Genomic DNA, 21922 nt, shown 5'->3' with positions numbered 1-21922 from the left:
GAGAGAGAAGAGTGGGAAATAACAGACCACCTTTGCGGCGAGAGAAAGGTAACTCTGCCGTCAGAGTCGGGCTGCGGCGGAAAGGCTAATGGGAGCCCCGGGATGCACGGGATGGGAAAAAGCAAGATGACTAGGGAGGTTTTAACCTTGGATCATCACTGAGACCAATACTGGAATGCTAGTCCTGGGAGATGAAGTTGGGAAGAAAAAAAAGGAGAAGAGGCTGCCGAGCTGATCCACTGAACTGTTTTGTGCGGGGTGTGAATGCCTCGCAGCAGGAGGCTGAAGAGCCCAAGCTCCTCAGTTTGCACAAGAGAGCACAGACGGCTGAGTTGGTCACAGCATGTAAGTACCTTCACAGGGATAAAAAACGTGATGGTACAGAATGCTGTACTCTGGCACAAAAATGCAGGCCAGATCCAAGATAGGAAGCTGAAACCAGAATGAGTCTAAATGAGAAGTTAGAAACATATTTTGAACAATGAGAGATTAACAGATTACCATGGAAAACGATACCTTTCCCACCTCCTGTTACACTCAAATGAGAGCTGGACGCTTTTCCAGAAGAGCATTTAATAGAGTTTTTAATTTTCAAAAAATACTATTGGAATGAAGTTGGACGAAAGAGATGAAGCTTCGATAATTGGAAGAGGAAGACCTGCCTAGCCTTAACCTCTGTGAATCAGCGGGCAGGATGAACCACCTCTCTCATTTCCACGCAACTGAACCTCGACGCCAAACACGGGCTACACAATGACACTGTCAGACACAGATTGCACCAGAGAGCCTTTAACAGAAACCATTAGACCCACGGGCACTGATGCGATACCAAAGAGCAGGGTTGGGTGCAACCCAGCAGCAGCTGACGGCTTCTCATGCAGTGGGGAGTTGATCCCTATGCCCTCCCGCCTGCCAAATGCCGCGACTCTCTCCTGCGCCGATACCAAAGGCTGTGGCTTCACCTTTGACAGTTTCTACTCCGCGTTAATAACATACAGCAGCAAAAAAGGGCTGCACATTGAAGGTTTAGGACAGCAGAAAACAATATAAAAATATAAAACAATATAAAAATATAAAAATATTATACTGTGATATAAAAATAAATAGCCCAAGGCATTTTAGTACCAATTATTCATTTTCGTATTTCATAACAAATGAGTGATGAAGGTCAAATAAGCATGTACAAGAGTCAAAATTATATGCCAGCTACACATTACCGTCATACAAAACACGCTGCTTCACCGTTTACAAGTTCCACATGCAGGGCTAGATTTGTGTACGTTAAACAAGCACTCTGCGAGTTTTATTAGGCAAGCGTCTGCTCCATAATCAACCCTGTTTTCAGTAGCAGGAGGGACTAGGAGCTTACCCGCTGCGGGGAAACGACCTCCTCTCCGGCCTACAAGGATCTGTATACGACAGCGGACGTAGTGGGGGTTCACACTGTCGCTGCAAAAGCTCTGCCAGTTTTCCTAAATATGCTGGAACTTCACGACTTTAAAACACAGGAAATCCAAGGAAGGAAGATATTTTCTTCTAATGTGTTTAGCTTTAACACCCAAAGGTGTTGACCAAGTCTTAATGAGAAAAAATTGCAACTAAACTAATATTCATATGCATTACACTGTCAAATCTGGAATATGAGTTACTAAGCAAACTACAGCCTGATACAACGATCCATTTAATTAGCTTTATATGAGCAGTTTCCTTTACTGATCCAAATCTCGATGAATTTCAGGGGAAGAAGAGAATGTTGTAGGGCTGACTCCTTAAAGCAGAATAAAACCATAGAATAACCATAAACAAAAATTCAGGTGATATTTCATGTTATTTTTACTATTCCAAATAAACACGGCTCATGTGATTTTTTGGGAGACTCAAGATTTGTACTGGTAAAAGAAATTGCAGAGAAGCTCATGAAACTGGAAGGATGACAGGTGTGAGCGGCACACACAAAATCGTTATCATCGAAACAGTTAAAGAGTGTCTGGGTCCTGAAATCACAAAAGACGGGACTTGGACAATCAAGGGAAGGGAAAGACAAGAACTACTAGAGCTTTTGTTTTTCTGGATCACCTGTTTAACAAATAAAATCCGTTATTTTATTTGTTATACGCACATACAAGAAAATTTTTACTGCTCCAAAGACAAGGGGAGAGGATCAGGGCAGAATCTGGCTGCTCCTGCCCCACAGAAGAGGAAGGGGCAGAGGTGAGACAGCTCCTAGAGAAATCCTGAGAGCAGGATCCCTCCTTCTGTTGGGAAGGGAAGGGTGCAGATGAGGATTACATCTGCCATAAAGAGCCAATTCTCCTAACAGCGACCACCCAAACTCCCTTATTCGTCCTTTGGCAGTAGCAGCAGCACACCAGTGGTAATGCCACCCAGGGAAAGATGGTCTTCAAAAGCCCAAATGCTGCCAGCTCCTCCCCACTGCAAGACTCCACATGAGGCAGAATTAGAGACTCATAGAAAAAATTAGATTGGAAGGGCTCTCCAGTGGGCATATAGACCAACCTCCTGCTCGGGCAGGGAGAGCTTCAAAGTCAGAGCATGCTGCTCATGAAAGTCTCCAAGGACGGAGATGCCAGGGCCTCCCTGGGCAGAACTGATTGCTTTCCCTTGCGCTGAACCAGAATTTGCTTTGCTGCAAATCATGACCATTTCTTCTTGTCTTGTCACTGCATGCCTCTGAGAAGAGTTCGGTTCCATCCTCTCTAGGACCTTCTTTTAGGTGGCAGGAGACTGCAATTAGATCCCTCCTGAGCCTTCTCTTCTTCAGGTTAAGCTGCCCCTACCCTCTCATCCTTCCCTCCCGCGGCTGCCCCCCTGCCTTCCCAGTGGCCCTCCGTTGGACTCGGTCTAGGTTGTGAATATCCCTTTTCTCCATGGGGGCTCAAAACTGGATTCAGCGTGTGAGATGCAGCCTCACAACTGCTGGCTGGAAGGGAATAACCATTGCACTTGACATACCGGCTGTGCTCTTGGTAACGCCTTCTCATAAACCGCTGGCCTTCGCCGCTGCTGGGGCACTCACGTTGTCATCCACCCCAACTCTCACTCTTTGCATTGACGCTAGCCAGACATTTGGTCCCCAGCCTGCACAGGCGATGGAGTTATTCCTATCCAGGGAGGAAGCCAGGGTTTTGCATTTGCCTTTGCTGAACCTCAGGAGGTTCCTCTCATCCCGCCCCTGCTGCGGTTCCCCTGAACGGCAGACCTGCCTTCCCGCGTGTCCACCACTCGCCCTCGAGTTTTTATGACCTGAAAACCAAGTTTTTTGCCATCTGAAAAGCAGGGCGCATCCTGAAGATGTTGAACAGTATCGGCCCCCAAAACCAATGTTTAGGCAGCTGCCAGTTAGACGCCAACCCACTCACCCCTACGCCCTGTGCTCCTGCCAGGCCACTCAGGTTTTCACCCGCTTTGCAGTTCACCGATCCGCCCTGAACCTCCTCAGTTTGGCTTTGATGGGAAACTGAGAGCCTAGAAATCATTATGGCAGCGTCTGCTGGCACGTAACCACGAATTACTTCTATGACATGGCCGATAATTCCCCTGAACAGAGAGCTAAACACAACAAGGCAGGCAGGCAAATGAAAATACAATGAAGCTTTCCAGAAGAATGTCCTTCAACTCTGGGTTAAGAGGATTATACCACTTAGTATACCATTTTTATAACCCCTTGGGTCCAGGTTTCCTGCAGATAAGTTGAGAATTGAAATTCCTTAGACTAAAGCTACTTAATTCTTGCACAAACTACATACCAGCCCGCTTTCATAGGCTGCTTCACATGTCTGTGTGAAGTAGTTTCAGAATAACTTGAAATCTTGAAAGCAAGACCACACAGCAAAACAACCATGTGTCATGGTCACACTGCAATATGACTAATTTTATTAGAATAGATGTTGGAGGATTGCTATCATACAGTGTTGCTTTGGAGCATGTTTACCAAAACCTTATCTCAGATCATCTACATCCTGTTTAATTGTCTGGTATTTATGTGCACCAAAGCAATGCTACAAAACCACTGCTACGCTTTCCACTGAAAAATTCACATTTTCCATTGAAAAATATGACCAGAATTGATGGGACCTGGGAAACGGCAGCCAATTCTGATTCCCTCACAAAGTTCGTTACGTACGTGGCACTGGACATGTCAGAAGGTTACGGAGGGCTGGCCTTAAGCATAAGCAACCCACATCATCTGGGCCCGGTATTTGGTTTCGGTCTTAACCCTTTGCCACTTCACGTCGTAACAAGTGGCTCTCTCCTCTGTGCCGGAGAGGCTCCTGTGCGCCCTGACCTATTGCACAATCCAAACGAACTATAATGAGTTACTCGTTGCGAGATTTCTGGAACTACAACAAAGCCATCCTGGCACCCGAACTGTGGAACAGGATGAAAGCCTTTAAAGAACATTTTTTTTACCTTTTCTCTGCAAACAGAGCAGCGTACTAGAACCTCCCTTAAAAACAAATGAAACCTGGCTTTTGCAAACAAACAGATGAATCCCAGATTGCAAAAATACCTGTGCTAGTAACCTGAACTCTCAGAATAAACAAAAACCTGCAAATTCTTTCGGCGGAACATTACTTTATGTACAGTACATACCTTTGTGCAATCTGGTAAAATGACCAGCACAGCGTCAATAGGATTTGCCCCAACTTACCGCCATCGACAGCTTGTCCCACGATTAAACATAGCAGCAGAGAACTGAAAGAAACTTTCGGAGTCATCAGGTCCCATCCCTTAGTAGTGCAGGCTCCCACACACCGTCTAATCCTATCACAATCCTGTCCAGCTTCATCTTAAACCTCCTCAGGTTGTTTGCACCATCATTTGCTTAGTTAACATACTTCAAAACCATTTGAAAGAGTAGTTAAGTATTTCCTATGCAAACCCTGCAAAAACCACAGTTCTTAACTTATTTACTAGTCCCTAATGTACTGAATCATGTTAATACTCTTTGATTCAGGAAAAAAAAAGAGTTGATAAGAACACATACTAAAGTCAATCATTCAGATCTTATAAATAATAGTAATAATGATACTTTCCCCTCCCACGGTTGTTCCACGTAAGTATTGCTGTTTACTAGGAGAGAAGTAGTTACTTCACAGAGAAATAATTTTTAAAAAAAATGTTATTTCTTCTTTTCAGAGCGGCAAAAATCAGCTGAAGCTGTAATGTGGTGCTCCTGACACCGGTTACTCTCTCCTCCAGTCACTCGCAGCTGATCGGGAGGAATCTAGAGATACATGACACAGTGTCCATTACTTTCGCTCTGGAGCTACACAAAACTTAAGTGGCCATCACTGAGCCCGTTTAAGCAGCACTTTTCAAAGACTTAAATTACAGGGTAAGCCATCCATGAAATGTTTTCTTAGGACAAAGGTTTTAATTTAAACAACGGCAGTACTGGCTCTAGAACGTGCAAGGACAGGAGGCGTGCAGGAAACCCCACCGTCATCATTCACTCAGAGAAACTCAACAGAAGGGCCTCTCCCAGCGCTCGCGGCAGGTACCTTCTCCGTGGGGACCTGGCTCCCGTTAATCGCATCGCAACACGGCTACCTGTCTGAAGAAAAGATACTACTCTGGGCTTCTAGTCAAAGTAACAACTGCTGCCATAGCGGTCAGCTAAGGCAGAAAAAGAGGAAAGGTTGTGGCGGGACAATGAATTAAGGTACGCCACGTATTTAAAAATATCCAGCATGGAAAAAGTATGCGACTCCTAATAATAAATAAAGGTTAAGTTAAAGCCTACTTGGAGCCCCATCTCCAAGCAGGTCAGATTAAAGTACATGGCTTTGTCTATACTGGATTTCCAGGTTTATTAGCTAACTATTCTAATGGGCCTTGTCAATTCTAGCCTAGAGGAGGCCAGAGACAGAAAAAAGCATCATAATAAAAGGGATCAGGCAGAACTCTGGTTTAGCCCTGGAGGTCTATGGGAAATGCAGGAGATGGGTTCATGCATCCAAGATTTCCTGAGCACAGACGGGCAGAAAAACCCAGGCAGGAAATATGTGTAGAGAGGTTTTACACAAGACAGCAATAAAGCAAATTTTTCCTCTTCTGAGAACGCCTCCCTTTGTCACAGCTTAGTGAACTACCTGCATACAAACACATACACAGACCAAAACCTGCAAACACAAATGCTTAATTGGGTTGCTAAATAATTAGCCTGATTTGTATTTAGACTGAAATGTTAACTGTACCTGCTTTCAAGTTAAGCTCAACACCTATATGTGCATTTTTATTTTTCCAAGACTTCTTTTGATTGATTCTAGGCAGACTGGCTCACACAGGGGCTCATCTGTAGAACTTGAGACCAAAGATGAATTTTGGCACCAAAGTCCAGAGTCAAAACTAGCGCCTTCAATGGAGGTCCCTACAGGTGCTGGGATCTCCATGAGGGAGGAAGATGGCCACACTGTACATGTCATTTACATAAAGACAGAAGCTATTTATGAAAAAAGGAAGTGGTCGTTTCACTAAGTTTTTACAGATATTTATGCTGATTTCAGAAGAACATATAGAAGTGTTAAATCACCAGTCCCATGCAAGGGACAGATTCTCTTAGATTTAGTGATGACGGTGACCCACACCCCAGATCCTTGGCGTACACTGAACATCTGGCCTGAACTTTTAACTGACATGCCAAGACACGGAAAGTGTTTACATCATTTAGTGCTGATTCCATGGTTAGATAAGTTCAGTCATTTGCCAGTTTAATTATTATTTCAATATTATTTCAAAAACATTATTGTAACTATTACCCCACTGAGCAAAACACCTTTTTCTAAATTTAGTAGCCCAGAAAGATATTATTTTAATAATCTTATCTCTTCTGAAGTAAATTATTTTAATTTTGTTGATGCATGACGACACATTTCTGAAAAAGTAGTAAAAAGAGAAACTAAATAATAAATAGCTTTCAGCAGAAGGAGTTAACTACCGGACAGAGTATAACCTTAAGCCATATTGGCAAAGGAGCAAGAGCAACACCTACCACAGATTTGGGTTTGCTGACGGCCACCAGATTGGCCAGAAAGTCTTCATCGTACAGCTGGCTAAAAACATGGGCATCGTAAGCCACCATTATGGAGATTTCTTCCATCATTTTGCCGGCAAGCTGCCGTTAGCGGCCAGAGCGGGTCGACAATCCAAGGCTGAACCTTGGCTCAGTTCCGTGTCAGATGTTCACACCCACCTGAAGAAGCTAACGAGGAAGGAGTGTCACGAGAGAATATATGACCCAGCAAACCGGCTCCCGTGTGGGTTTTCCTCTCGAGGGTGCCTTTTGTTATCACGGGAAGCACACATAAAACACCTGCTCACACTCCCAACACCCAACTTGCAAAAGGCATTTGCTGAAGTTTGGTGAAAGCCAGGGAACCTGTTTTAATTCCAGTATTAGGCTGAAGATGAAAAAGCAGTAGCCAAACCAGATTAGTATTAAGCAAGAAAAGATCTGTCAGTGCTTGACAGCAGGACTGGAATCACTTCTGTTCTTCTTCAACTTTGTAGCTATTGTTTATTCTTCACATCCAGCTTTCTCCCGCGAAAGCTGATATTCTTGTTCGCAAGTCTCGCTTTCCAATGAACTGCTTCTTTTGGCTTTGTAAAGTCAATGCAAGTGCAATGATCATTTCTTTCAAACATTCCTTGGAATTCTCCACAAGTTTCTAAATCTCTCCCTTACAATCTTTAAAAACACTCACTTTTGCTTTTACGCAGATCTGAATTGCATTTTGTGCCGTGTCGATACTTTGATTTTAGCAGGAAGATGACGGCATCACGTCACAACCCTCCAAAAAGGTCCTTCATTTTCCATTTGCAATACAGCATAAACCAGCCATGCCAAATGCAACGAAGGCTGTAAGCTCCTCCTTGAATGAGCTCGCACCTCCACACGTGAAATAAAACCGATTTATACAATTGCAACTTTCTACAGTAGAAGGTTTTTAACCTGAATCTGGGACTGGTTTGCTTTTAATCAAGAAGTGATATGGTATTTCTTGTCTATGAGTCCTAAACAGAGTAGCTTCCTTCCAAATACCTCCTGACTTTCCAATTAATTTATCATAACATCTATCTGACGCAGAGAAAAAAACAGCACACAGAAAAAATTCTGGAAAAACATTACAAATCAATATTCTCAAAACGACAAATGAAAATCTAGAAAATAGTAAGTGGTTTGAAGAAACAAAGAAAATATCCCAAAAAGAAACTCAGGCAAGGTAAAACTAAAGAAACCAGCACTTCTGCTTCGACTCATCCACTCCGTTTTTATCTTCTCTGGAAGCCTTTTGTTCTTCCTGGTGAAAAATCATACCCGCTCAAGAAACATAAATCATTTCAGGCGTGCATTTGTCTCCAAAAAGAGTATGTGCTGGATGCTGCAAATCTGGTAGAAATTCCCAGTTCAGGTTGCTGGTAGCATATGGTTACGCTCTCGTTTTCCAGAGTAAACAGGGTCAGAGGCACCTTGCTTTTCTCTTTTTCCTGCGCTCCTGGAGTATCCTTATCAAAGATCACATGGGTATCTAAATAGCACCAGGTGCTATTTGCATTTGAATAGGAAAATTGAGCACCAGCTGTAGCGTACAGGATTAAAAACCAACATCTCTTTCACTTAAATAGGGGGGGAAATTACATGTTATTGCTAGGAAACAGAGAGAGTTCTAATAGGCTTATGGCAAACAAAAAATGCAGCACTTGAGGTTAAATCCTTGAGACTAAAGCAGATTCTGATCATGCTTAACCCTTGCAAGAGGAAGAAAGGTATTTTTTCCTTGAAATGCACCTACAGTGCATTTTTTTTTTAGTTTTTCTTCAAAGGCTTGCAAATTTTTTCCAACTAATTCCCACCGCAGAGATACTTCAGATTCCGATCCTGAAGCGATATCCGGCTCCCGAGATCGCGCTCCGTGTCGCCTATACAAAAATCATACCTGCTATGCTAAATCCTGCTCAGGTTTGCTGAAGCGGCTTTAAATGACCGCTTCCTCTTCACTTTCATTCCCTTGTGGGTGGGTATTTTTTCTTGTAGGAAAAGTTAACAGGGTAGGGCTAAGAGCGGCTCCTCCTTGGCTGCCTCCGAGGTGTGCTGACAAAGGCACCTGTTGTAAGAGGTAAAGAAAGTCCCTTCCCACAACCCCTCCCGCCCCGCTGGCACCGGCTCCGGAGGCTCCCAACAGGGACTGACATGACATTGGACTAGTCGTGTAGACACAGGGGAGAGAGCGGGAGGTGGAACAACAAACATTCCCATGTTAATGAGAGACCAATTTAATTCCGCAATAAGGGCAGGAGGTGGAGAATGCAAATGATCAGAAGCATGCCGCAGCTGCAGCTACTCGGATCCCTCCCCTGATTTAGCCAACAGGCATTTCTATTTATAAGGAATTATGGACCGGAAACTATATTCCTTTTTTTTTTTTTTTATCTTAAACAGAAGGGTTATGATGATTTGACAGAACTAAATCTACATGTTACTATTGCATTATTGGCCAAATAATTCTTCTCATATCTATTCTTAACAGAGGGTTTGTCATTCTGGCATGTTCTAACTAGCAATCGCAAGAACTAACAACTGATTTTCGATGTTGGCTAATGCATATCTTCACTTTTAAAAGGATGTTTTTCAGCAGCTATTTCAAGCTAATGGAGCTGAGCTGCCCACAAATCCCTACGACCCGGAGTCTTACATCCGTGTTAACAGTCTGCGCTCTACTCTGAATCAGCGCACAAAATTAGAAGTATCAAGCCAGTTAAACTGAATCTTTTTAATTAAACTGACTGAAGCAAGTATGTCCACCCAGACATAGTCACAGCATGCTCACACCAGAGGAACTGGAAAGGAAGAGGCGAGCAGAGAGATGCCCTTCACCACCTCCTCAGGCCGCCCTGCACGCTCCTGCCGGCATTTCGATACGGAGCCTTCCCCTCAGCCAGGTTTTCTGAGTGCTGAAGTGATGAATAATCTATCAAAAGACAATAAAACCCATGTAGTGCAGCTTCGTATTTCTTTAAAGCAAATAGCGCTTCTCTGTATAACGCCACGTCTACCTTGCAGCAGCCTTCCTCAAGGAACAGGAATGCAGTCCCCTCCACGACATAGTTTTGAAAGCATACCTCCAAAGCAGGAATTTTTGGAGAAGCGGTTCAACCAAGCAGTCAGGATGACAGAGGAGAGCCAGCAGAAGGACAGGTGAGCTGCAGAAAACTGTTAACTAATTAAGGTAAGTAGCCCTAATTACAGTTCTTGGGATTTATACGCTGGTGGATAATAGAGGGGAATGGAAAATTCCTGAATTGAGCAAACCAGCCAGCTTAGCGAAGCAAAATCCTGCTCGCTCCGAAGATAAATTCACTCTCACTCCACCCCCAGGAATGTCTTGCTGCTATCTGACGGGAACAGGATCTTCTGATAGACGGGAAAGCGTTACGTATGTGAGGTATGTGCAGCTTCTTGCTAAGCGCTCCCTTCCTGCCACCACGGTTCTGAAACATAAAGGCGCTTTCTGCGCTTTGCTTTTCATGTATTAATGAATCCGGGAAGATCACAGCCGTCTTCAGATAAGGAAACGTAGAACTCCTTTCACAGCACTTCGAATGGCATTTGGCAGTCTTCAAGATAAGTTGACAGGGTTTTTTTCCCCAAATGGGAATGAATAACGGTAGTATCACGCTCTCTTCGTAATTCCCTTACCCAGTAATGACCTGTAAGAACGGTTTCAAACACAACCAGCGAGTGAAAACCACTTGGTTACAAGTTAAACCGCTGTGGATCCCAAAGCACAGTGACGTTCTCTCCTCACCCACAAAGGACTCGCCGACCATCGGAGAACAGCAGGTAGCCCAGATCTTCAGTCCGCACACTCGGTCACCAGCAGTGCCACCGAAAGCCCCCGTAGACGTGGCTGCTGCCCTCGGGAAGCCGCCCGGCTGTGCCGAACCCTCGGCCACGCCAAACGCCTGTGCTGGAGCGAAAGGCAGGGAGCGGCTGCCCGGCCCTCGCACGCGTGGTTGTCCCAGTGAAATAAGGAGGAAAGCATTTACTGTTGCGCTGGTGCAGCCTTCGAGAAGGCTGCAATTTTATTCATGCCTCTGCTCCAGTTTTAGACATCGGAAGGTAAATGCCTTCAGATGTGTTTTCGGATTCAAAGTGAGCACTGAACGTTACGCCATTGCTCACAGGAATGCCCTATACCGTTCCAGACGTTGCCAGGCTCAGGCTCATCTATAGTTCAGCAATTGCTTCTCCAAGTCTTATTTTTATTATTTGTCAAATAACATGGCCTATTTTATTTTTTTTCCGAAGAAGTGGGTGTATGCACCTGCGTTTCTCCTAAAATAATCCTCCAAGCGTCTGGAAAAATCTGGGCTTGATGCACTTTAGCATATGTACTTCCACGGGCAAATCCTCCCAATTTGCAGCTAGGCAGCAGTCTCCTGATTTGAGAGCAGCCAAGATCGTAAACTCATTTTTGCAGATGAAAGCCAGCAAAGCCATCCTGCCGGAGAGAGCAAAGGGTTCTCTCCCAGGGCTGGCAGAGGTCAACGCGGCTGGAATTGCTGAGGCAGAGGCATTCCCGACAAAGCGGTGATGCTGGCATGCTCTCCCCCGCAACGGAAACGCGTAGCCCACCGCAGGGAAAAGCTTGGGACTTCGGAGTCTTCGTTTTATGTTGCCAGCTCTGCCTCTTGAATTATTTACTGTAAGCATGGACAATAGAGGAGGGCATTACTGTCGCCCTGGTCTCCTTCAGTCTTAGGGGAAAGCACTAACAGCAGAGTCACTGCAAAAGCAGGAGGAACCTTTACAAATGTATTCAGTGCTTCGTTATGGATTAAAAGGAATGTAACAGAAAATACTCCGATTCCCCTCTCCCAGCCTCCCCAAATCAGCTGTGTGTCACACAAAAAGCTAGTCCTGCTCCCATCCAACAACTGCTGCGTAAGGATTTTCTTCCACAAAATTCCTAGATGATCTTTCAAGCTCATGACAAGAAGTAAAGCTATTTATTAGCCTCGCCTCTAAAACTACAAAGGGTGGAAAAGCAGGCCAGCCGACAGAACCCCAACCTGTTGGAGGTCACTCCCTGTATTTTTAAAAGTATATTCTCGATTAATTCTGTTCTGCCTATTTGTTCTGTTTCTCAAAGAGACGGTTGTTAATGCCTGCAATTTGAAAGGGTTTGGGTCAAGCTTGCATTTCATTTCAGGTTTCACATTAACTTGAAACTACAGCTAAACAAGGGCATGAAGCGACCTACAACAAATCCGCCCATTTTGATTCCTAAAAACCATAGGAACCTGAAAAAGACTAAACAGCAGCGTAGCTGGGATCACAGAATGACATAGAATCACAAAGGTTGGAGAAGACCTGTCAGATCATCAAGTCCAACCACCAACCCAACCCCACCATGCCCACTAAACCGTGTCCCACAGTGCCACGTCCACACATTCCTTGAACGCCTCCAGTGACAGTGCCTACAGGTACATACTCATTATTATTCAGCTCAGTCCCTTCCAGATTATGTTGCAGCCTTTTAAATTAACTCACGACTCTCTTTTGATTTTTAATTAATTAAATTCACATTTTTAATTTACGTTTTTGCATTTCTTTTCCATACTGCCTCTTTCACTTTCTAAGGGCACTAGAAGATATTTCCTCTCTTCAGCTAAGCTTCCTTCAGGTGTCAACTGGCTGGCAGAAATATCTCGCTTCGTGAGCTTCCTTCTTGCCTGCCGAGAGTCTGCGTTAGAGCTGGGATGACTGCTTACTTGTTCATGGTTTTCCAGAGGTGAAGGCAGCCCAGGGCTCCGACCAGTCCAAACTACCGAGGCAGTTTATGGCATGGCCCCACAAAGAGCTGCGGTGTGACGGAGGCAGCGGGCCAGAGGAACAAAGAAAGAGCCAGACATCCCTGAGCCAGTATCGCTACCAAGGAAAAGGAATATTGACTCTTACTGTGAGATTTTGGAAATACCAGCCTTTGGCTGTTGGAAAAAATAGATTTAACAGCATATTCAGGGCATACATTGTATAGAGAACCCAATGTAACCAACTGAAGTTTAAACCAGAGCTGAGCGTTATTTCTTCCTTACACATCCTTTTCGTTCAGCAAAATAGGAGATCTTTTTTTTTCCTGTTTGCAAAGGCAAGGGGTGGTACAGGTGAGCTCCACAACACGCAAACGGCTGCTCCAGCCTAATGCACTCCAAGTGGGGCCACGCTAGTTTGCACCACAGACTTCCCTACAGAACCCGTTCAGAAGGAGAAGGCAGAAATTCCTAAACTGACTTACAGCATAATTTCCTGAAAAGCAGCAGCTTTCTGCCACCTGTTTCGTGTTCCCCCTTCTCTGTGGAGACCCATTTTTAACCTCCTCCCAGTTCAGTGATGGCAGACGCCTGTTGTCGTGGTTTAAGCCCAGCCGGACTAATCACCACACAGCCGCTCACTCACTCACTCCCCTTCCTCAGCTGGACAGGAGAGAGAAAATATGAGGAAAAGGCTCGTAGGTCGAGATAAGGACATAGGGAGATCACTCACCAACTACCATCATGGGCAAAATAGACATGACTTGGGGAAATTAGTTTAATTTATTACCAATCAAAATCAGAGTAGGATAATGAGAAGTAAAACCAAATCTTAAAAACCAACACCTTCCCCCCACCCCTCCCTTCTTCCCGGGCTCAACTTCACTCCTGATTTTTTCTACCTCCTCCCCCCGAGCGGCACAGGGGGACGGGGAATGGGGGTTGCGGTCAGTTCATTGCACGTAGTTTCTGCCGCTCCTTCCTCCTCACACTCTTCCCCTGCTCCAGCGTGGGGTCCCTCCCATGGGAAACAGTTCTCCATGAACTTCTCCAACGTGGGTCCTTCCCACAGGCTGCAGTTCTTCACGAACTGCTCCAGCATGGGTCCTTTCCATGGGTGCAGTCCTTCAGGAACAGACTGCTCCAGTGTGGGTCCCCCGCAGGGTCACAAGCCCTGCCAGCAAACCTGCTCCAGCGTGGGCTCCTCTCTCCACGGGTCCACAGGTCCTGCCAGGAGCCTGCTCCAGCGTGGTCTTCCCACAAGGTCACAGCCTCCTTCGGGCATCCACCTGCTCCAGCGTGGGGTCCTCCACGGGCTGCAGGTGGATATCTGCTCCACCGTGGACCTCCATGGGCTGCAGGGGACAGCCTGCCTCGCCGTGGTCTTCACCAGGGGCTGCCGGGGAACCTCTGCTCCGGTGCCTGGAGCATCTCCTCCCCCTCCTTCTTCACTGACCTTGGTGTCTGCAGGGTTGTTTCTCCCACATATTCTCACTCCTCTCTTCTCCGGCTGCCGTTTCCTGGTTTTTCCCCCCTTCTTAAATACGTTATCACAGAGGCGCTACCACTGTTGCTGATTAGCTTGGCCCTAGCCAGTGGCAGATCCGTCTTGGAGCCGGCTGGCATTGGCTCTATCAGACATAGGGGAAGTTTCTAGCAGCTTCTCACAGAAGCCACCCCTGTAGCCCCCCCTGCTCCCAAAGCGCTGCCACGCAAACCCAATACACCTGTAAACAACTCAACAACACAAGTGAGGGAGGTAGCAGCGGTTCAAGAGCAGGGCCACGAACCAGGGACCTTCCTACGCCTGCCCCAGAGCCACGGCCAGCGTCTCCTCAATCTATGCCCTCCGAGTCCGATCAGTACAAACAGGTCCCTCCAGCTGCTGAAGGGACAAACAGTAACTATCTGTTTGCCATTGTAAATGTCTCTGATATATATTCCCTGGGGCTATTAATCCAACAACTGAATAATGTTTGTATGGCAATTAGACCATGCAAATGCCATCAAGAGCAAAGTTCCATAATAAACTGATCCTAACCCAACACTACCTGTGAAATGTATTTTAAACTTGGGGCATTTATCACTTCAACTGGTGTTGAAAAGAAAAAGAAAAATGGGGTCAAGCATATTTTTCAAGAAAATTAGCATAGTAGTTGCATAGGAATGCTTTGCACTTACAATATCTGGATTTCTGGCCTGATTTCAGTATAGCTTGATTTGGGGATTTCACCCAAATAGCCCGCAAGCTAATGCAAGCAGAGCCAAATTTTATGAAGCAAAAGCTTCATCAGAGTAACAGAGCTAGTTCAGGCTTCATACAAACAATAATCATACAGCAAGTATATATCTGTATCGCTACCTTCACCCATGGTCTACTGGCTTTTCCTTTACAGCATATGATCAGCAAACAAAATACATTAATGACCATCAAGTAGCACATTAAATAGTGACATCTGTCACACGAAGAAACTCCCACTGGGGCCCAGGACTTGGGGCTTCTCATTCTAAACCCACACCTGACTTCCCTTCTTAAGGTAGATACATCTCTCCGTATTTTTCTTTCCAAAGAGGGATTAACAGTCCTTATCTACCTCCCAGAGGAAGATTAATAATGGTAAAGTTTATGAAGAATGCAAAACTGTAAGTTGTAGTATTATTATTGTTGTTATTATGATGTTGTCTGTCAAGTTTTCTCCAGAGTGCTGTTAAGCGTCTTACGAACTAGCTCTGCTGCACAGGGAGGTCGGACCCTGCAGCAGAGCGCAATGACATGTTTACCTGGAATGACATGTCTGAAGTGCCCTATATCACATCAGATTTTAGTGTCTTTACTGACGGTCACTTTGCACCTGACCTTTAGCCTGGGCCAAGAAAAAAAAGCAGAAATAATGAAAGGCTGGAGAGCCAGGCACTATGAGAAAGTCTTGTAGTTATATAAAAAAAAGAAAAAGGCAGGACCACAGCACATCCTCTGTCCTTCGAAACCACCGGAGCCGGCCAGGCACAAAGCCACCGTAATATCCTCTGCTGTGCAATGATTAGGCAGGGGCTGCCGTGCTGGTACCCCTGGAGCACCACGGCAAAGCCCCAGAAAGGTCTGTGGCCACGTCTTCCACGTGGACCCCGTGACAAGAGCCTCATGGAAAAGGCGAGACATTTCTACGTGTAAATAGCACAACAGCAATGGCATAGTCCCAAAACAAAAAATAAATCCACAGTATGATTGTTTGGAAGAGGAGATAAAAAGTAATTAAGACCGAAACCATGTGGGTGAGCCGGAAACGGCACACGGTGCCAGCTAAACTCGACTAAACCAGACCGACTAGTCCAAGTATCTCGGCAGTTGAGGTATAGAAGTCAGACAGTTTAACTCTGAGACGCAGTCTAGACTGAGGCATGCTTGAAGACTCTGAAATGAGATTATTTCATGCATTATACATGAAAAGTACCAACTACTGATACTTTCCAGGAGAGCAGTGTGTCCCACAATGCTGGAGTTAAAAATGAAAGCATTAACTTGGAGGTCAAAGGACTGAAAGCAGCCAAAAAAGTCCAGAAAACAGCACTTGCTACTATATGTTTATGCCAAGGATGATTAACAGCAATCTGATACAGAAAGCATTTGACATGAGATCCATTTGCCGGGAAAGTCGGAAGGCAGCTAAGTCTCAGCGCTCCCCTGGACAAACGCCCCTGGAATTTGTACAGGTCAACTCCAGAGGAGGAAAGAAGCTCAGGACCGTGCAAGCTGATCAGCCGTATAAGACTACCAGCAGCATCCACTAATCTACGCTTCACGTAATCCTTTGCCACTAAATCCCTATTCATCGTCATAGAGCACAGTGAAAGGGAAATTCTGTTCTCAGAAAATGATTTGGGAGACAAACTATTTCAGTACTTAACTGCGCTGATCTAGTCTCCTACTGTGAAAATCTGCATCTCCGTTTAACGCTTCAATATACCACAATGAGAAAAGCTTCTGTATTTACATATGATTTAAAGATTAACCTGTCTTGATTTGACTGTTAATAAGCTTATTTTAAGAGCTCAAATGGTACGTACGGAGGGGGAGAGAAGGCAGGTTCTTCCACAACTTACCAAGGAGCTCTCTACGTAATAATGAGGTATTTCTTCAGAAATCAGAGACCAGAGATATTTCCATATACTCTTCTACTCTCCCCATTTGCCTTATTCCAAGTGTGTCTTTCATTTAAAATCTGGACTATAGGTCTTGTATTACTACTACTATTACACCTATGCAACTAAAAGAAATAAGACACTTCCTTAGAAAAAAATAATAATATCAGGAATTGGTTTAGCTCAGCACAGACGTCCACAGGGCAAGAGAAATTTTTCTCCTCGTGTCCATGTGCTCAGGTTGGCCACAACGTACTGCTCAAGCTGGAAGCTCACTCACTCCCAGTGCTCCTGTTGACTCCCCTCGACATCCAAATAAAGGCCAAAATATTTAGAAAGAAAATTGAGCCATAACGTCTAATCTGTTCTTGATTTTTTAACGTGCCTTTTATATAGGGGAAGTGTTTACCCAAAATTCCTTCCACAAGGAACGCAAGGGAAGTGCCTGGAATGAATGAGAGCTAATTTTTGCTTGAGTTGAAAGAAAAAAAACCAAGCCACAACAGCAAACAAAGAAAAGCAAAGGATGCAATAAAATTTAGGATGATTTGCAAAAAAAAGTTTTTAAAAAGAGGTTTCTACCATCATAAAATTCCTCAGTGTATTTCCAAATCACATTTTTATACGACCAACATTATTATTTTCACTGTTTGAAAAGTCAATCCCCTAAGCAAAACAAGGAAAAAATGCTAAAAAATGGTAAAGTTGGGTTTATAACCATGAAAAAGTGTGAGATACCGCTTTTTTCCTCCTCTCAGTTTTGCTGTTGGTTATGAATGTTAAGGCAGTAGTTTGATCCTACCATCCATCGGTATTCAGAAAGGATACCATCTATCAAATTTCAACTCTGTGTTTACAATTCAAATTAAGAGGGGGGAAATCAGTGTCCGCGTTTGTTCACTCATTTGGAGATTGGAAGAATAAGCCCTAAGGGCTCGTTCTTTTGCCTACGACAACAGTGAACTGCACCATTTAATCTAACGGTGCAAACAAGATGCTGACCTGAAAATGAAGAAAAATAAACCAACTCATAATAAACTAGTAATCAACATGAAAAAGAAAAGCTGTATCACTGTCTACATGTGGATATTATATGTAATGTAAATCCAGGTGACCTATGTCATGGTTTGAAAGGTTATAGACGTCCTTCTCTGCTGCATTTATGGGAGAACAACCCAGTTTCTAACTACTCTTTAAAACTCGTTACTCTTTAAAAGTGGTGAAGGATTTAATCACCTTTCTCAGCCATAGGATGGTTTTTGCTTGGAATGCCACACAATATTTTTCTTCTGTAGATACGTCTCACTGCAGAACTTTACAAAACAAATGGCACTGTGGGACATGGTTTAGTGGGCATGGTGGGGTTGGGTTGATGGTTGGACTTGATGGTCTTACAGGTCTTTTCCAACCTTAATGATTCTGTGACTCTGCGAATAACCTGGAAAACTAAACATGGATGTAGCAACACTCCTGGACTGAAAGACTTGCCTGGGGACTGACAATTGATTTAGCAGTACGTTAACTGGGCTCCCCCCAGTTTTAAGGAGCGTGAAATGAAGGAGTCACACCGGTGATTCTTGTGATACAGCGTATCCCTGACGTTGCACAGTATTGCCATTACCGAGATGGACGGTATTTCTATTGAACCGTCTTGGGGAAAAAAATAAAACCAAAAGGATAGTTTCCTTAACGCTACTTAGGACTATGAAATTGAGAAAGACCAGAAACATCTGAGTCAGGTTTTTTCTTATCTCTCATAATGAAGTATAACAGCAGCAAGAGAAAAATCTCACTGTGAGCTAAAGATGGAGTGCCCTAACTTGGTGCCTCGGTGCTTTTGGCCATCTCTTATCAGCAGTACACTGCAAAACAGTCAGGTTATTTTGTTGGGCAATACTATATTTTTATTCTTGCTTATTTTTTTTTCATTTTTCTATTGGGAACGTACGACCTGCGCTCCCTTTCTCAGCATTGTTTGCATTCTTGTGCTCTTCTGGGATCTTTCAGAGTTACAGGATTTCAGGGTCTAGGCAGCTGGCTGGGCGCACCACCACCAAAGACAGAACAAGAGGCAGCAGCACAAACCAGTGAGCAGACATAGCCGTAGGGCAGCAACGTCTTCCGTAATGCCTTTATCAGCTCAGGGATACTTTACCCTTTCTTAGCATTGCAGACCACCCTACATTTTGCCAGAGCTCATAAAGCTCAAGAGCGAAAGCTGAGTACATCAGGTGGGAAGAGCCACAACAAGAAACCCAGAGATGCCCACCTGCACTAGCCACTTGCCTGCTTCTGGGTGTAATTCAAGGTGTTAGTCGTCATCCTCTGCTCCCTGAAACACCGGACATCTTCCCATAAGAAAGAGCCTTTTCTTCCTATCTTCAATTAATGAAATGAAGATCTGTTGACTCAATCTTTTTAAACGTACCTGAAACAACTTCTCAGGGCAGTAAAAGTTATTCTTGGGTGTTTGAGCTGGTTCTAAGTCTCCTGTGTTTTGTTCACAACTCAGCTGACAGAATACCTGACATAACTTAAATTCTTGCCCAAGCACCTAGCATGTTTCTGAGCTCTACGTGAAGCACGGCACTAAAACGTACATGCTAACACAAATAGCGCAGCTTGGCTGTGAAATCTCAACCGCATTAAAAAAAAAATACATGAAGCCGCAGGTCAGCAAAGGTTTTACAATCAGCACTCCTCAGGATGCACATAAAAAGAGGATATCCCAGTGACAGACGTGTAATAAATGACAAAAAGACCAAGAATTCATTCTGAAAAAATCAGAATACAGAATGAACATGCCAAACCACTCTCAGAAATATTTTGCTTTTCCAAATGGGTAATCGAATGCTTAAAGCAAATAAGGGGAAAATTCAATTTGGACTTAAAACATCACCTTCCTCATCTCGCTTTGATGGAAAAAAAATTACATTCAGCCTTGTGCACAACCCCTGTTCTGCAGGACTGCATGTACAAAAACAAGCGTTCATGTGCTTCTCTTTGTTCTTCTCCAGAGAGGGTCAGGTAATGGATGGATCATCAAAGCAGAAAAATTATTTTTCTACCAAAAAGAAGTCTATGATGAAAACTACAGCAGAGAGACAAAGAAACTGTCAGTCAGTAGCTGCTGAAGGCAGTAAGGAGAGGACCAAAAGGCAACAGCTGTGGAAGAAGTATAGTCTGGAGACTGAGGTCATGAATATTGTCTCTGCTTGCTGCAACAAAAAGGAAAAACATATAAAAGGAAAAAGGTGGAAGAAACAGTTTGGTACCTGTTTGTTCCAAATAAATCTCTACAGGATTCATCCTCCCCTTTCTCAAGCTACAGTACTGTGCTGCAGTAAAGGTACAAAATACTTGAGCTTGTGAGAACATCTGAATTGTTTCTGAAGCCTTTACTGACGAGCGTGGCAGTTCTTTCATCATAGTTATCATCGCAGTCTAACACCGACACTAACGTGACCAACGCTACCACAACAAACACAGCCAGGCTCTGTTACAGTCTATCCACTTGATGCTTTCCTGGTTGTGAAAAGTGATTCAGATCAGTGGTCCTAATTTTTCGCTTGGCAAGGAGGTTCTCTGGGCGCCACAGGATGGAATGGTGCACACAAACCGCTTCCACCTTCCCCCATTTTGGAAGCACGCCTAGAACAAACGGCATGGTAACAGCTTCGTTACTTGCCTGCTATCCTCCTCTATCCACATGCAGCCACTATCACAGAACCATTAAGGTTGGAAAAGACCTGTAAGACCATCAAGTCCAACCACCAACCCAACCCCACCATGCCCACTAAACCATGTCCCACAGTGCCATGTCCACACGTTCCTTGAACACCTCCAGTGATGGTGACTCCACCACCTCCCTGGGCAGCTTATTCCAGTGCTTCACCACTCTCTCAGGAAAGAAATTTTTCCTAATATCCAGCCTGAACCTCCCCTGGTGCAACTTCAGGCCATTTCCTCTTGTCTTGTCAAGGACTACACAAAAAGGCTCTGCCACTTTATACACCAAATACTCCATCAGCAACCTGCTCCTCTAGCTGATGCAATTGAGGGCAAATCTGTGCCCTGGCCGGGATCCCAACCCCACCCCACAAAAATGCAGTTGGTCCTGTACAACTGCCTCCGCAGCAGGGCTTTTCCCAGCATTGCTGGGCAGGTGAAGGATAACCGTCTTTTCACTCTTCGCAGATCTAGTTAGGCTACAAGAAGCCTGGAACGTGGACGCAGCTGAAGTTAAAGCAGCCAGAAATAAAGTAAGCAGAAAAATGGCTTAAAGCCATCTTTGTTCTGACCCTGGTTTTCTTCCGTCAAGGACTTTTGGGACCAAACAGATTCCCACCTGCTATCTCACACCAGGTACAGCCGTCCATGGCCAGCTACGCCTTGAAAATATACTTCCAGTACACTCCCGGTTGCCACTCCAGCTCGACAAATATCATGAGGAGTTTGCTCAGCTGATGAACAGGAACACCAATAAAAACAGGGTAGAGGATGGTGCTGGAGGGAAGACAAACAGCTACCCAACTAAAGGCACCCTGCTGCAACTGGGAGGCTTCCAGCTTTGCTTCCACGTTCTGGAAAAAATCTGTTTAGCTGTATAAATAAATAAGATGTATAAGTAAATAAATAAGAATAAGGGTGGGCTGCAGAAAAGCAGCCGGACCGTGGCCCCTTCAGTATTTTGGAGGTTGCTTAGCAACAGGCTGGCTGCTGCGGGGCTAAAGTAGCATGAAATTAGCAGCTTTTCGGCAAAAGACAAATTGAATGTAAAACTGGGGAGGTGGCCGTTGAGTGGCAGCAAGGAGAAAAGCATTAACTGGTGAATCCGATATGGCGGGCATCTTTTCGGAGCGTTTCCTGAGCGCGGGGCATCTTTAATTAATGTGGCCAAGGGGCTTTGTCCTGCCTGGGTACTGATAAATTCCAAAGCGTGCCT

The 21922-nt window shown here is 44.6% G+C and overlaps 1 protein-coding gene across 7 annotated transcripts in view; it reads right to left on the bottom strand.

Annotated features, from left to right (window-relative positions):
• RABGAP1L (RAB GTPase activating protein 1 like) overlaps positions 1–21922 on the bottom strand; it is a 261343-nt gene that overhangs the window by 34057 nt on the left and 205364 nt on the right. For 2 of the 7 annotated variants that reach the window (XM_059822061.1, XM_059822064.1), the window contains exon 1: positions 7016–7126. The exons of the other annotated variants lie outside the window; for them this stretch is intronic. In XM_059822061.1, coding sequence (XP_059678044.1) covers positions 7016–7126 — 111 coding nt within the window. Of the gene's footprint in view, positions 1–7015; positions 7127–21922 lie in introns of those variants that run through there. 7 annotated transcript variants of the gene reach the window in all.

Source organism: Gavia stellata, chromosome 10, assembly GCF_030936135.1.
Source record: "Gavia stellata isolate bGavSte3 chromosome 10, bGavSte3.hap2, whole genome shotgun sequence".
Lineage (NCBI taxonomy): Eukaryota > Metazoa > Chordata > Aves > Gaviiformes > Gaviidae > Gavia > Gavia stellata.
This window is presented reverse-complemented; position numbering and strand designations above follow the sequence as displayed.